Here is an 11,475-nt window from a genome sequence, read left to right as displayed (position 1 = left end):
CTGTGCAGAGTAAAAATGCAGGTTTATTTTTTTCAGAAAAAAAATTGGTTATACCTTTTATCTTAATACCCCACTTACAATTATGATGGACATAGTCATTCCAAGTCAGATGTGTCAGCACTCTGATACTGACAGTGTGCTCCCAACGTCACAGTTTTCATTACACCTATCCTAGAGCTCTGTAGTTTCTTTCATGTGTAATATATAGCAAATCCTCCAAAAAAGTGTAATCATACACGCACTTCTGCAGAAAGAAAGTTTGACTTGGGCACCTCAAACACTGAAGGGCCCTGGTGTAGGCAGCAGCTGAACTCTTCCAGATCCTCTGATGTTAAGGGGATTTTAGAGGACTGATCTGATAGAGAACTTGAAATACTAGTAACTACTAATTTAACTAAAATTTCTGAAGCCTGTACTTAATTACAGTATCAGCTGGGATGCAGATTTAGTGCATTGAAAGAAGCAAGACCCCCTGCCTTTTCCCTGTTGTTCTAGCTGCAGATGTTATTAGGGCTGAGTTACTAAAGAGAACCCAGAGGAAAGAATGCTAATGTTGTATGGCAAAGGGTGTCCGTTCCTTCCCAGCAAAATTAATTGGGGCCTTATTAAGTCTTCTCTGAAGAGAGCTAATGACACATCGCAGTGTGGGGAAGTCTGCTTTTCTCCTCTAGCCACACACTGAGTGGTAGAAAAACTAGTCCTGCTCCAGTCCAAAAAAAAAGAAATGGGATTTGTGGGTCTGACACATGACACTTTATGGTCATGGTGATAATTGTGAACGCCCTACCAGCACTGGAGTCCAGACTCTTCAGTTTTCACTTGAGAAGGTGTTTCTTACCCAGTTTGGCTGTTGCAGGTACACGATTCTTAAGTGGGATGAGGCGATCTTTACTTTTTTTCTCCAGTGGTAGCTCACATTTAATGTGACGTCTGAAATTCTCCCTCAGAATAGAACGGATGACCTTCACAATGTTAGTCTTGTTCTCAGAATCACTGCAAGTTTAAGGAAACACACAACTTAATTTCCTTGCTGAAGTAAGACATGGGGATAAAATGTTCCCACTTCCTTTCTGCTGATGGGCTTTACTGCAGCACTTTTTTTCAAAAGCTTGCTTTAGTAGTGGGTTTACAGCTATCATAAGATCATAGAATGTTCTGGGTGGGAAGGGACATTAAAGTTCATCAAGTTCCAACCCATATGCCATGGGCAGGACATCTTAACAGACATTTCACACACCTTGTGTTTTGAGATCTTAGTTGCTTCCTGTTAGAAAATTACTTGAAAGGTAACATCTGTGTGAGGAAATCACCACTTCAGGAGAAAGTAATCTTTATGAGAAAGTAATCTCTGTTTACCAGCTGAGAGTGATAAAATCAGTTACTGTGCCCATACCATACTGGAGCTTATGTTCATATAGCTGCAGATTTCTGACATTGGATCACTACACTTAATTCACCTATTTGAATTTGTTATACTTTATGCAGTTAAAGACTGGCATAGCGCCTAGTTTCAAATAAAGAGTGCCACTTTGAAACTGCTGATGTAAAGGTCACATGGGGGAAAATATTTTACTTTTCTTTTTTAATTCCATTAATGTGATATGTGAAATACAGCCTCCATGTAAAGCTTACCTGCTGCACAACTGAAAAATTGTTTCTGGCCTGCCTTCTAGTTCTGACTTGGTGTGAATCAGTTCCCAGATACAGCTGTTCTCTGTTCCTGTGCATGGAAGGAAACATTACTTTTGCATACACTCCACAAAAACTTTGGTATTAGAAAGACCACAGCAGAGCTCCTCCACTCTCCAGAAGGCCATATTAACTCAGCCATGTGTGGAGCTACAGAAGATCTCAGCTAAGGTGGAACCCAAGAGAAAGTCCCCTGAGCTCTCTTCTTGTGGCAGCCTAGCACTGCCTTTGATAACTTCTCCCTTGGAGAGTTGCTTTCCCCATTCTTGCTGCTTCTCTGTGTCTTCCAGCCTTAACAGGCCTTCAGCCAGGTGTGCTCTGAAGACTTTGTGACACTTTACAGAACATACAGAAGTGGATAGGACTATAAAGATCAGCTTGAAAATAAACCCACAGCCCTTTACTACCACAAACTACAGCCACCTTTCTGCTGTTTGAAAAAACATGAGGATCAGTACACACACACAGCTCCAGTGTGTCATCAGGATGTCAACTACAGTAAACCACCTGCTTTTTACTGGGAATTTCCATTCTGTCATTTCTTCACATCATGTCAACACCTCCCTTAATGCACAGAAGTCAGCATACCAAGTGAAGAAAGTCTGTAGATATATCAAGCCTGTGCCCCCTGAGTGCAGAGACAACAGTGGATAGATAATACTTTCTCTAGACCTGCTTGTTTCCAGAGGCTCAGAAAGACATCTGAAAGAAGCAGTATTACAAAATTCCAGAAAAGCATTCAGTCCTAAAGTATTTACCACAAGAGAGTTACCTGCTGTGTTCCCCAGTCGAACTTGAAGAGCAGATAAAGGAATCAGCCAACGAAATTTAAATGGATCCAAGTCACCATAATTATGTACAGCACGAACATTAGTAGGCTGTAAAAAGAAAACAAAGGATATTTCTAAGAAGTAGAAAAAGTGGTGGTGTTTTGTACTACTTTTAAAAGATCTGCCTTTGAAGAAAAACTAAATTGATTAAACTTTCCTTCACTACCTTAAAATGAACTTGTAAATGTAGTTGAAATGGTGATAGACACAACCTTTGGAATTCATAATTGCTTCAACTTTTAAAAGCCATTTGATTTTAACTGATAAAAATAAAACTTTGCCATAAGTACTACCAGGGAGGAAGTTCCCTGTATGTTCTCATACAGACTGTTGATTAGCAGAACACATTAATCATGTAGATGCTGCTGCTACTTTTAGAGCTCCTCCATCTGTTACAATGAGCATGGTGCAGTATATCACCACTGGTACTTGGAACATACAATTTGCTACCTGGCTTCCACATTTCAGGCCTGTAAGTGGGTGCAGAGAAGGTTATGTCTATAATGCCCCTTTTCCTTGCCTTCCAGGGTAATCAAGGGTCCATAAAATAAAGGTCTTTCACCTGCACCCCGTGGTAAGGTAGGCCATCATAAATGCTATCTGGAAGAATTAGTGATTTCTGCATAACAATGTTTCATCTTCCACTTGATAAAATTAACATGGGCTTCACATAGAAAACGATGCGGCTTAATAAATAACAAAAAATATTTATTGCTACACAGATACTGAGCATTTGTTTCAGCAGTATAGCCAGAACTCCAGCCTAGCAAGGGAAAGTGCCCCTCAGTCACTCCCCCTCTAACACTGTTATGGTCCATCTCACATTGCAGTGATATCCTGAACACCCACCATCTCCACTGATACCAGACTTACCATTTTCTTTTTCAGTTTGTAGTTCTCCTTATACACCAGTATTACAGCCCTCTTAAAAACTGAAAAGAAAAAAAAAAAAAAAAAAGGAAAACTGTTAATTATAAGCATAATATTACAATATTCTATGAAAATACTATCTTGGAGAAGCTGATTATTATAGTCATGAGAACGTGAAGGATGAGGTAAGCAAACATTGAAAAGCATTTGCCCTGTGCTGAGATGACAACTGGGTTTTTCATCCTGCACTTTCATTCAATGGCAGTATTTTTCCCTCAGATTTTGTTCTCAATGTTTAGGATGAACCCATTCTGTACATTTATTCTGAAACTACCAGTAACCACCACCTATCTATCTTCTCTAAGTCTTCACATAAACAAATACAGAAGATGTAGGTTAGATGTAAAAATTTTCTTTCTGTAGATAGTGGACATTTTCAAGTGGAGTGAAGGGCCTATAGCAGGAGAGTGCTGTGAAGGACACAGTCTGTTCTTCCTGCAGTTCAACAGTTTGTCCTTCTGTTTGGAGCATCCCCTTCCCTAACCATGCTTCCCAGGGAAGGAGTGCTCTGAGAAACCTGTTTGACATCAACCTAGATTTCTTCTGAAGGTGTTTACCCACTGAAATATTAAAATAATCTTTATTTTAAGAAATGGATTCTTGTTTGTATTCTCTCATTTCCACATCAAGCTTCAGGTTAAAATAGTCTGGATAGGGATTTCAATGCAGTAGCTGTAAAGCAGAAGTTAGTTTGAATTCACAAGAGTAGAATAAATAATTAATTTCCCACAAGCCTCCTTTGAAAGCCTCATTTAACAGATTGTTCTAAAGACTCTAATATTGCCTCTTGAATATCTTCCATAGTTTAAATATAGGCAAGACAGCAGCTGAGGGTGGCTCACAGAGCAAACAGTACCAGCAAATAAATAAAGAGAAACTTTTTTCATGTTAGGAAAATACAACTATGTATTTTTTTCACATGTAAGTCCATCCTACATATCACATGACTGGAGGGAAGGGAGTTTGGGGCTTTTATCCTGTGAGAAGATCTAATGTGGCCATCTTCAGATTTGAAAGCACAGAGTCCTTAAGGAAGACACTTACCAAACACTGTAAGTTCAAGGTCTTTCCTTGCTTTGCCCAGCGATGGAAAAGGATTCAGCCAGGTAACTGTGGAGTGCATCAGAAGTTCTCCCATTGAAAGCTCTGTCACCTGTATTAAATTAAAACAGTATAAATATCTACAGCAGTGCTGCATTTTAGTACACACCAATAACTTTAAGGATTTTTGTTTTCTGTATTTATGTATAGAAAGAGATCTTCACTACAGCAGGAAAAGTGTGAGTAATCCATTTTTTTAAAACAGGTTACAAATATACAAAGTAATAGGCCCAAAGTTACGAAAGCTGGGTAGAAGTTCTCACTATTAACAACTTAGAAGAATATTAAGCTGATCTGATAATCTTACACTTCCATCTAGCCAGTTATGAACTGCCTGATTTATTACCTGTAAGTATCTTTAATTTCTATAGAGTAATTAGTATTAACAACACTACCAATGGCAGAATTAACGGAGGTCTTGTACTCTGAGGCTCCTTTCTTCTGTGGGACACAACATAGTGCTGAAGAATATCCAAGGCTGTCAAGTTTTGTTTCCCCATAAATGATAAGAAACCAGGTAGTCAACAGGGACAATTTGACTTTTACTAGCAGGAAATGAAACAACTGAGATGACATCTCTCATATCTGATATCCAACTTTACAGATTTGATCTGCTTAGTAATTGTTTGATGTAAATGGCTAAGTTGAGACCTTGCTGCTCCAGTTCTGGGAGATGACTGCACACAGTCTGTATAACTAATGGGTTTTGCTCTGCCAATACTCATGGATGCCTCAGCACTGGAAGTGCAGAGAATGAGAATAACAGACCTTAATGTGAAATCCCTCAAGTTGCCGTTTTCATTTATATGGGTGAAAAAAATATGTTAAGAACTTAAGAACTCAATAGCATAAAATCTGAATGCCTTGGGGCATGGATAATCTCTGCAATGTTTTGACAAGAGGGTTTTTCCTACTGAGAACTCTATGTACTCTGGCTTGCAATTCCTGTCAGTCCAGAATGCAGCTCTGGCAGCTGTCTGAAAACTTTACCATAACCTACTGACAGAAAGAAATTTGACGGGCAGATACAAAACAGAAGTCAAATTATTAAAGGAGAAAGGAGCAAGCCCAGCGCAAGTAAATTCCCCAGATTACTTCAGGAAAAGAAGAATCCCCTACAGCAAGCTGGATAATGCTTCAAGAGTCAACGTAATGTGCTGTTTCTTCTCTTACCTCTTTCTCTGTTCCACTTTGTTCTGCAACCAGTTGGTCAAATACAGTGCCATAATCTTCATATATCTTCTGCATCTCATTTATGTGACTTGCTACTTTTTCCATTGCCTTCAGTGCTTCTGTAAGGTTTAAATATTTCATACACAGCTATGTAATTCATTTTTATTTTCTAAATATGGTAATTTTAATTCCCCTTGAAGCATGTAAAATGATGTTGCCTTCCAAAGGTTTGGCGAGATGAATTCTAGCTCTGTGTCAATACTTTCTCATAGCAACAGTAGAAGAAAAACTTCCTGGTCAGAGTAAGTGAAAAATGCTCATGTGGTGTCTTAAGTGGCTGAAAAGGGTGCAATAAATGACAATGACAAGCCCCCAAAGTTAGCAGTATGATAGTACCATGGTTAAATTTTGCATCTTGTGGATATAGGGCCACTAGGTCCTCTGGAGTAATCTACGCTCATCCTAGAATAAGTTATCTAATGATCTTTTAGAGAAACAAATTGCATTTGTCTCATCCCAGAATGGACAAAAAACAGTGTGAGACTGTACAAATTCTTCATATGCTGTACACATGAAATGCTGTTAGCAAGATTTTGTTTAAATTTTGTTTTCCAAACAAGAATGTCACTAGATTCCATTAGATTTTTGTATTAATTCACAATGAAACTGGACAGGGATCCTTTGTTTCATCAGTTCTTAATGGCGCAGTTGTTTCATCGATTCTTAATTTTAAGTTTGGCATCTATCCTGACCTGCAAATACATCCCCAGCCCCAGCTTGTTTGGGGAAGGGAACATTATTGGAAGCTCCTTTTGAAGTCAGTAAGATTGTCGTGAGTTTTTACTGACACTGTATTTTGCCTATATCCATTTTGTGAAAATGACAGTCAATCCATAAAATATATCTCTTGATTTTCATCCACCAGGTGCTGACAGACCTGAACTGGAATTTGCCGGGGTGAAGTCCCAGGCATGTGAGCCTAGAAAAGCAATCAACTCTAATGCATGTCAGATAAGTCTCTCCACATGGGATGACTGCAAACATTTGACGAAGATCTCTTCTACGCAAGCAAGTGTCACAGAAGGACCTCTAATAACATATATTTTCTTCTGTGGTGCTCTTAAACTTTGACATATTTCAAAAACTAAGTAATAACCACAAGATGGAGCCTTGGTCAGTGTTTCTCAGTTGGGTTAAAAAAAACCCAAAAGGCAACACTGTGACCAGAATGCTCCTGTGCATGAGGTTTAAGATCCCAGTCCTACTTGCCGTGGCAAATCCTGGGCATACCTACTTCTCAAAGGGACTTGGACATAGCAAGTAGGACTTTTAGCTAAAGGGACAAAAAAAAAATACTTAGTACTTTTTAGAAGAGGGAGGGAAACCTGTCTAGGTTTTGACAGGTTCTGTGCTGTCTACCAGAATGCCTACCTGTACCTTCAGAAAGGGCAGGAAATAAAACTTAACTCAGTCATTTCTGTAGAAGAAAAGTTACCTGTCAAATGATAATGCTCCTCACTCTCATTGTCTGTCAGAGACACCAGCTCTTTTAAAAGCAGAGGATATTTCAGCACTCTCTGAACAGGCTTTATGAGATATGACTCCAGTGTAGAAGAATGTTGCTTTGTGGGATTTCGAGCATCCAGAAAGGTCTTAAAGGCACTATCTGTTTTGGCTAGATTAAAAAAAAAAATAAATAAATAAAAATTTGATCAGTTGAACATGAAAGTCATGGAAGCTACCATTATTGAAAAACACAGAATTGCCATTTGAACCCAGCACCAAAACTCTTGCCCTTTTCAATGAATGATTTACAGAGTAGCATATACTATTCAGTTCATAATAATTTCTTGCATCAAATAACATTCAAAAGGGCTGAGAGAGAATTTTATGAACATGAGATTATTACTCTCATTTTTCCACTGCATTGTAGTGAATGGCAAAGGAATTAATTCCTGATTTATTCTACCATTTGTTACTGCTTTTCTAGAGTCTGGGCCTGCAGACAGCACTAAGTTGTGGAAGGTGTTACTACAGCTCTCCAGGCTACTGCCTGGAAGTTACAGAAGGAATCTTGTTCTTCAGGTCTATACCATACTTCAACAGAACCTGTGATCTTAGATCTTCCTGTTGAAAGATACGTGATTAGTCCTTCTTTTATACCAACATTTATTCCTTGATTTTCTCCAATATTCTCTGCAAGTTGACAAGATTTGTTACAATAATTCACTGTAGTTTGAATTCTTGTAAGTGAATTACAATAATGAAGACAATAAATTACCTCTCTCAAGAACTTTCTGAACTTTGATGTGGTTTGCACAGAAGCCACTGTACAGTTTGAAGTGGTCAGCATAATACAGAAAGGAGCCACCAAGGGAAAACAGCAATTTCTGAAATCAACACAATCAAAATATTAGTTCACTACTAGAATCCTAAATAAATATTCAGGCATACAACAAGCAGGCTCAATGGTGGATTATCTGCTGTCTTTCTATACATATATTTTATATATATATATAACATGAATATACTACTGGTAGTAACTTGATGATATTTTTGTATTTTGCTGAGTGTAGAGGTCAGCCTGCAATTTTCTCCTTTCTTCCTGAGCAGGTATTCTGTTTTACTTTATATTTCAGGCAGCACAGGAACAAAAATCAGCAAACATAAAACTATGTTGTGCTGGGAAAAAAACGTGAGCCATAGGAAGCAAGGCATAAAAGTGCCAAAGCCAGAAGGGACAGAGTAAAACAAATACAGGATTGCTTTCCAACTGTTTTCCCTTTTTCAGGCAGGTGGTAATTATAGGACACCTCTGATGTTCTTGGATGAAGGAGAAGTTGGGAAGATGTGGGAGGGACTGAATCACAAGAGAGAGGTTTTAAAAGAAATGCCTACCAAAGCAAATACAAGAAAGAGGAGTAGTGAGGGAGGAGGAAAGCAGCTCTCTCCCCTCTTTTAATCAATGTTTGCTCCACAAAATGCAGCAAGTGTTCAGGAGACCTGCTAGCAATCATGCTCAGTCCCGAGCCAGTGACTCCATGGCCAGGGAATCCACTTCCTTCAGTCAGGGCAGGTACTGGGTAGTGCTAAAGCCATTTACAGTTCACAGACCTGCTTCTTGGACCTCGCAACATGGGAAACTCGTGGCATTAAACAAGAAAAGCTCCCAGTCTGCTGGGGGTTAGTTGGGCACAGCACAGAGAAGCACAGGCAGGGCAGAATTCAGCACAGTGACAATAAACTCTCCACAAAGGAGTTCTGCCTTACAAACACTGCCAGTTTATCCTCTACTCCAAGTCTACACTTTTTTTCTACAAAAACATGGGGTTTTTCCCATGTTGTAACTTTTGCCATGGGGAGGAAGAGAAGACCATGAAAAATAGCACTTGTCTTTCATTGCTGAATAGAACTCTGTAATCCAAAGTAAAGCTTCAAACATAAAAGCAACCCTATGAAACTTCTAAGAGCCAGAAACATCTCAAAGCCAGATTTTCACAAACATTTGCAGGCACCCTACAAAGTATGAAATTATGGAATATTTACCCGGAACTGGGATGGTGTTTCCAATGTATTAAAATCTGAGGAAGAAGATATTCCATCCTCAAGGGTCTCCAAAAACACCTTCTGAAAATCCAGCATTTCTGGCAGGCTGCCAAACAAGGACTCCATCTGTGGAAAACATCAGGCCATGAAGTACAGCACTCCATGGACCTAAAAGTCTTTTGAAAACAGTGGACTAAGGAGATGTAACACACAAAGAGATTGCAAAGGCTAGTAATATCTTTGTTAATACTTTTCAAACAGGTTTTATAAAAAATCCCTGCAAAAAGTGAAGGTTTCTCAGCAGTTAATTCAGAAGAACAATTACTCTTTAAGAAAAGGAAGTGATGCACACACCAGAGAGAAAGGCACTGACTGGTGCCATTCCTATTGACATCTTTGTCATTTGCTTTTTCTGTCACACACTCAGCAATAAAAAATCCAAGTCTCAATGTCTTAGCCCATAAAAGAATGACAAGGACCTTTGTCAGATATTCCCTCACCTCATCCTGAGTAAGGAAGGTTTCTTTTTGAAGGGGCTCCAAGTAGAGCTCGAAGAGGCAGCTCAAGTCCTGAAAAAAAGAGTATTTATTCACTTTTTCTGTACCATTTGGAAACTGTTCTTTATGTGACAAAAAGAGATACCCCAAGCTTACCCTGAGATAGGGGTAAGTTTGGGGAATGAACTAAAGACACAATTCCTTTTCAGTAACAAAATAGCCTGCATGTTGTCAGCACTGAAGTTACTGCTAAATTAGAGGCAAACTGATTTCAGTGTAATGTTTTTGTTTCATCCTTAAGGCTTTACAACTTTGGTTATAACAAATTATATTTTAGCCTAGCATGAGGAAGAATTGTTACAGATGTTTATTTTCGAATGAGTCCATCCATATGAACAGCATGAAGTGTCTTAATTATTTATGTTACATAAACTGTATAAATAACCACTTATTTAAACATCTGTAGTAATATTCAGAAGGACATGTAGCATTTTAAAACCCTATGAGTTATTAAAGTGTTCAGTTATGTTGTCAGGTGTGATCAAGGGCTTTTTCAGTCACTTCTTCAAAAAAATTGGTGCCACTTTTGAAGACTTACTATCCCATACCAAAGCATGACAGCAGGGCTGGGGCCCACTACAGGGCTCTCCAATCCTGGGAAGAGACACACCAGAAATTTTATGTAGAAGGAATAATGAGCAGCTCCCTGAAAACACCATAACAAGGATTGCAACCTGCCAGGATTTTTCCTGAGGCAAAATTTCACGTATATCAGTGGCCTCCATGGTCATGCTTTGTTCAAGTGATTCCTCTAAAAGAGACATCAGGTGGACATAAATGAGGGTCCAGCATATGGCTGTATCAGTGCATTGGTGGATGAAGTGTTTTCCACAAATGTTATTGCAGCAAGTACTGCCATCTGTAAATACAGGTTTTGAGATCCAGAAAAGGAGATGATGCCTCCTTGCTGGAAGTCAATGAAATTGATGTTTTCATGTTTCCTTTGTCAGACAGTCACATTATTTTAGAGTTCATGAAAAGAACTTTTTCATACATTGAACAATTTGCAGGTATATCAGTCAGAAGAGAAATAACTTCCCTGTCATGCTACAACCCACTGGAGTTGTGCCTTTTAGCTTTCTTGCATGCACTCTTTTCCACATACTCATTTGTAGGGGACTATTCTGTTCTTCTACCAGATTTATCTTCATCTTGAAAACTGGGGAGACATCCCCTGGAAAAACCCTTTTTGTTTGCAGGTATCTTCTCTTCTCCCCACAGATGACTGCTCTCCAATACAACTACAAATTAACTACAACTAATGCTACTACATCAAATCCTACACCCTCAGCTACAGGAGCAAGACTGCCAGAAACAACAGGAGCAATTAGATAAGGAGACTTTGTAGGTTATGGCCCCTGCGGAAGGCTGTTTGTGTAAAGATAAGATCAAAATATGTTAACACCATCCACAAGTCACGATCAGTCTCAAAAACAAGTGAGCCGTGTTTTTCTTTTACCTTGACGTACGATTTCTCGGTGTCCATAAGTTCTTGGATGACTTTCCTCAGTCTATCTGCATCAGAAAGGTGGCGAGCCAGTGGTCGTGGAGGTGGATCCTGGCAGTCCTTCTGTCCTTCCATATTGCTTGCTCGGACTTCCTGGAAGTTTCGGCACAACGCACTGATCTGCTCTGCGCTCTGTTCAGTG

The 11,475-nt window shown here is 39.1% G+C and overlaps 1 protein-coding gene across 1 annotated transcript in view; it reads right to left on the bottom strand.

Annotated features, from left to right (window-relative positions):
- The window catches only part of TIAM2 (TIAM Rac1 associated GEF 2), an 87,932-nt gene that overhangs the window by 1,241 nt on the left and 75,216 nt on the right, over positions 1-11,475 (bottom strand). Inside the window, exons 15-25 of the mRNA XM_041423960.1 lie at positions 11,286-11,465; positions 9,770-9,838; positions 9,270-9,395; positions 8,005-8,113; positions 7,219-7,398; positions 5,724-5,842; positions 4,494-4,602; positions 3,393-3,451; positions 2,462-2,567; positions 1,633-1,720; positions 839-993 (exon numbers count right to left, since the gene is read on the bottom strand). Of these exons, the coding sequence (XP_041279894.1) occupies positions 839-993; positions 1,633-1,720; positions 2,462-2,567; positions 3,393-3,451; positions 4,494-4,602; positions 5,724-5,842; positions 7,219-7,398; positions 8,005-8,113; positions 9,270-9,395; positions 9,770-9,838; positions 11,286-11,465 (1,300 nt within the window). The remainder of the gene's footprint in view (positions 1-838; positions 994-1,632; positions 1,721-2,461; positions 2,568-3,392; positions 3,452-4,493; positions 4,603-5,723; positions 5,843-7,218; positions 7,399-8,004; positions 8,114-9,269; positions 9,396-9,769; positions 9,839-11,285; positions 11,466-11,475) is intronic.

Source organism: Onychostruthus taczanowskii, unplaced genomic scaffold, assembly GCF_017590055.1.
Source record: "Onychostruthus taczanowskii isolate IOZ18803 unplaced genomic scaffold, ASM1759005v1 scaffold8, whole genome shotgun sequence".
Taxonomy (NCBI): domain Eukaryota; kingdom Metazoa; phylum Chordata; class Aves; order Passeriformes; family Passeridae; genus Onychostruthus; species Onychostruthus taczanowskii.
The sequence above is the reverse complement of the archived record's forward strand: the minus strand, read 5'-3'. Positions and strand labels throughout refer to the sequence as shown.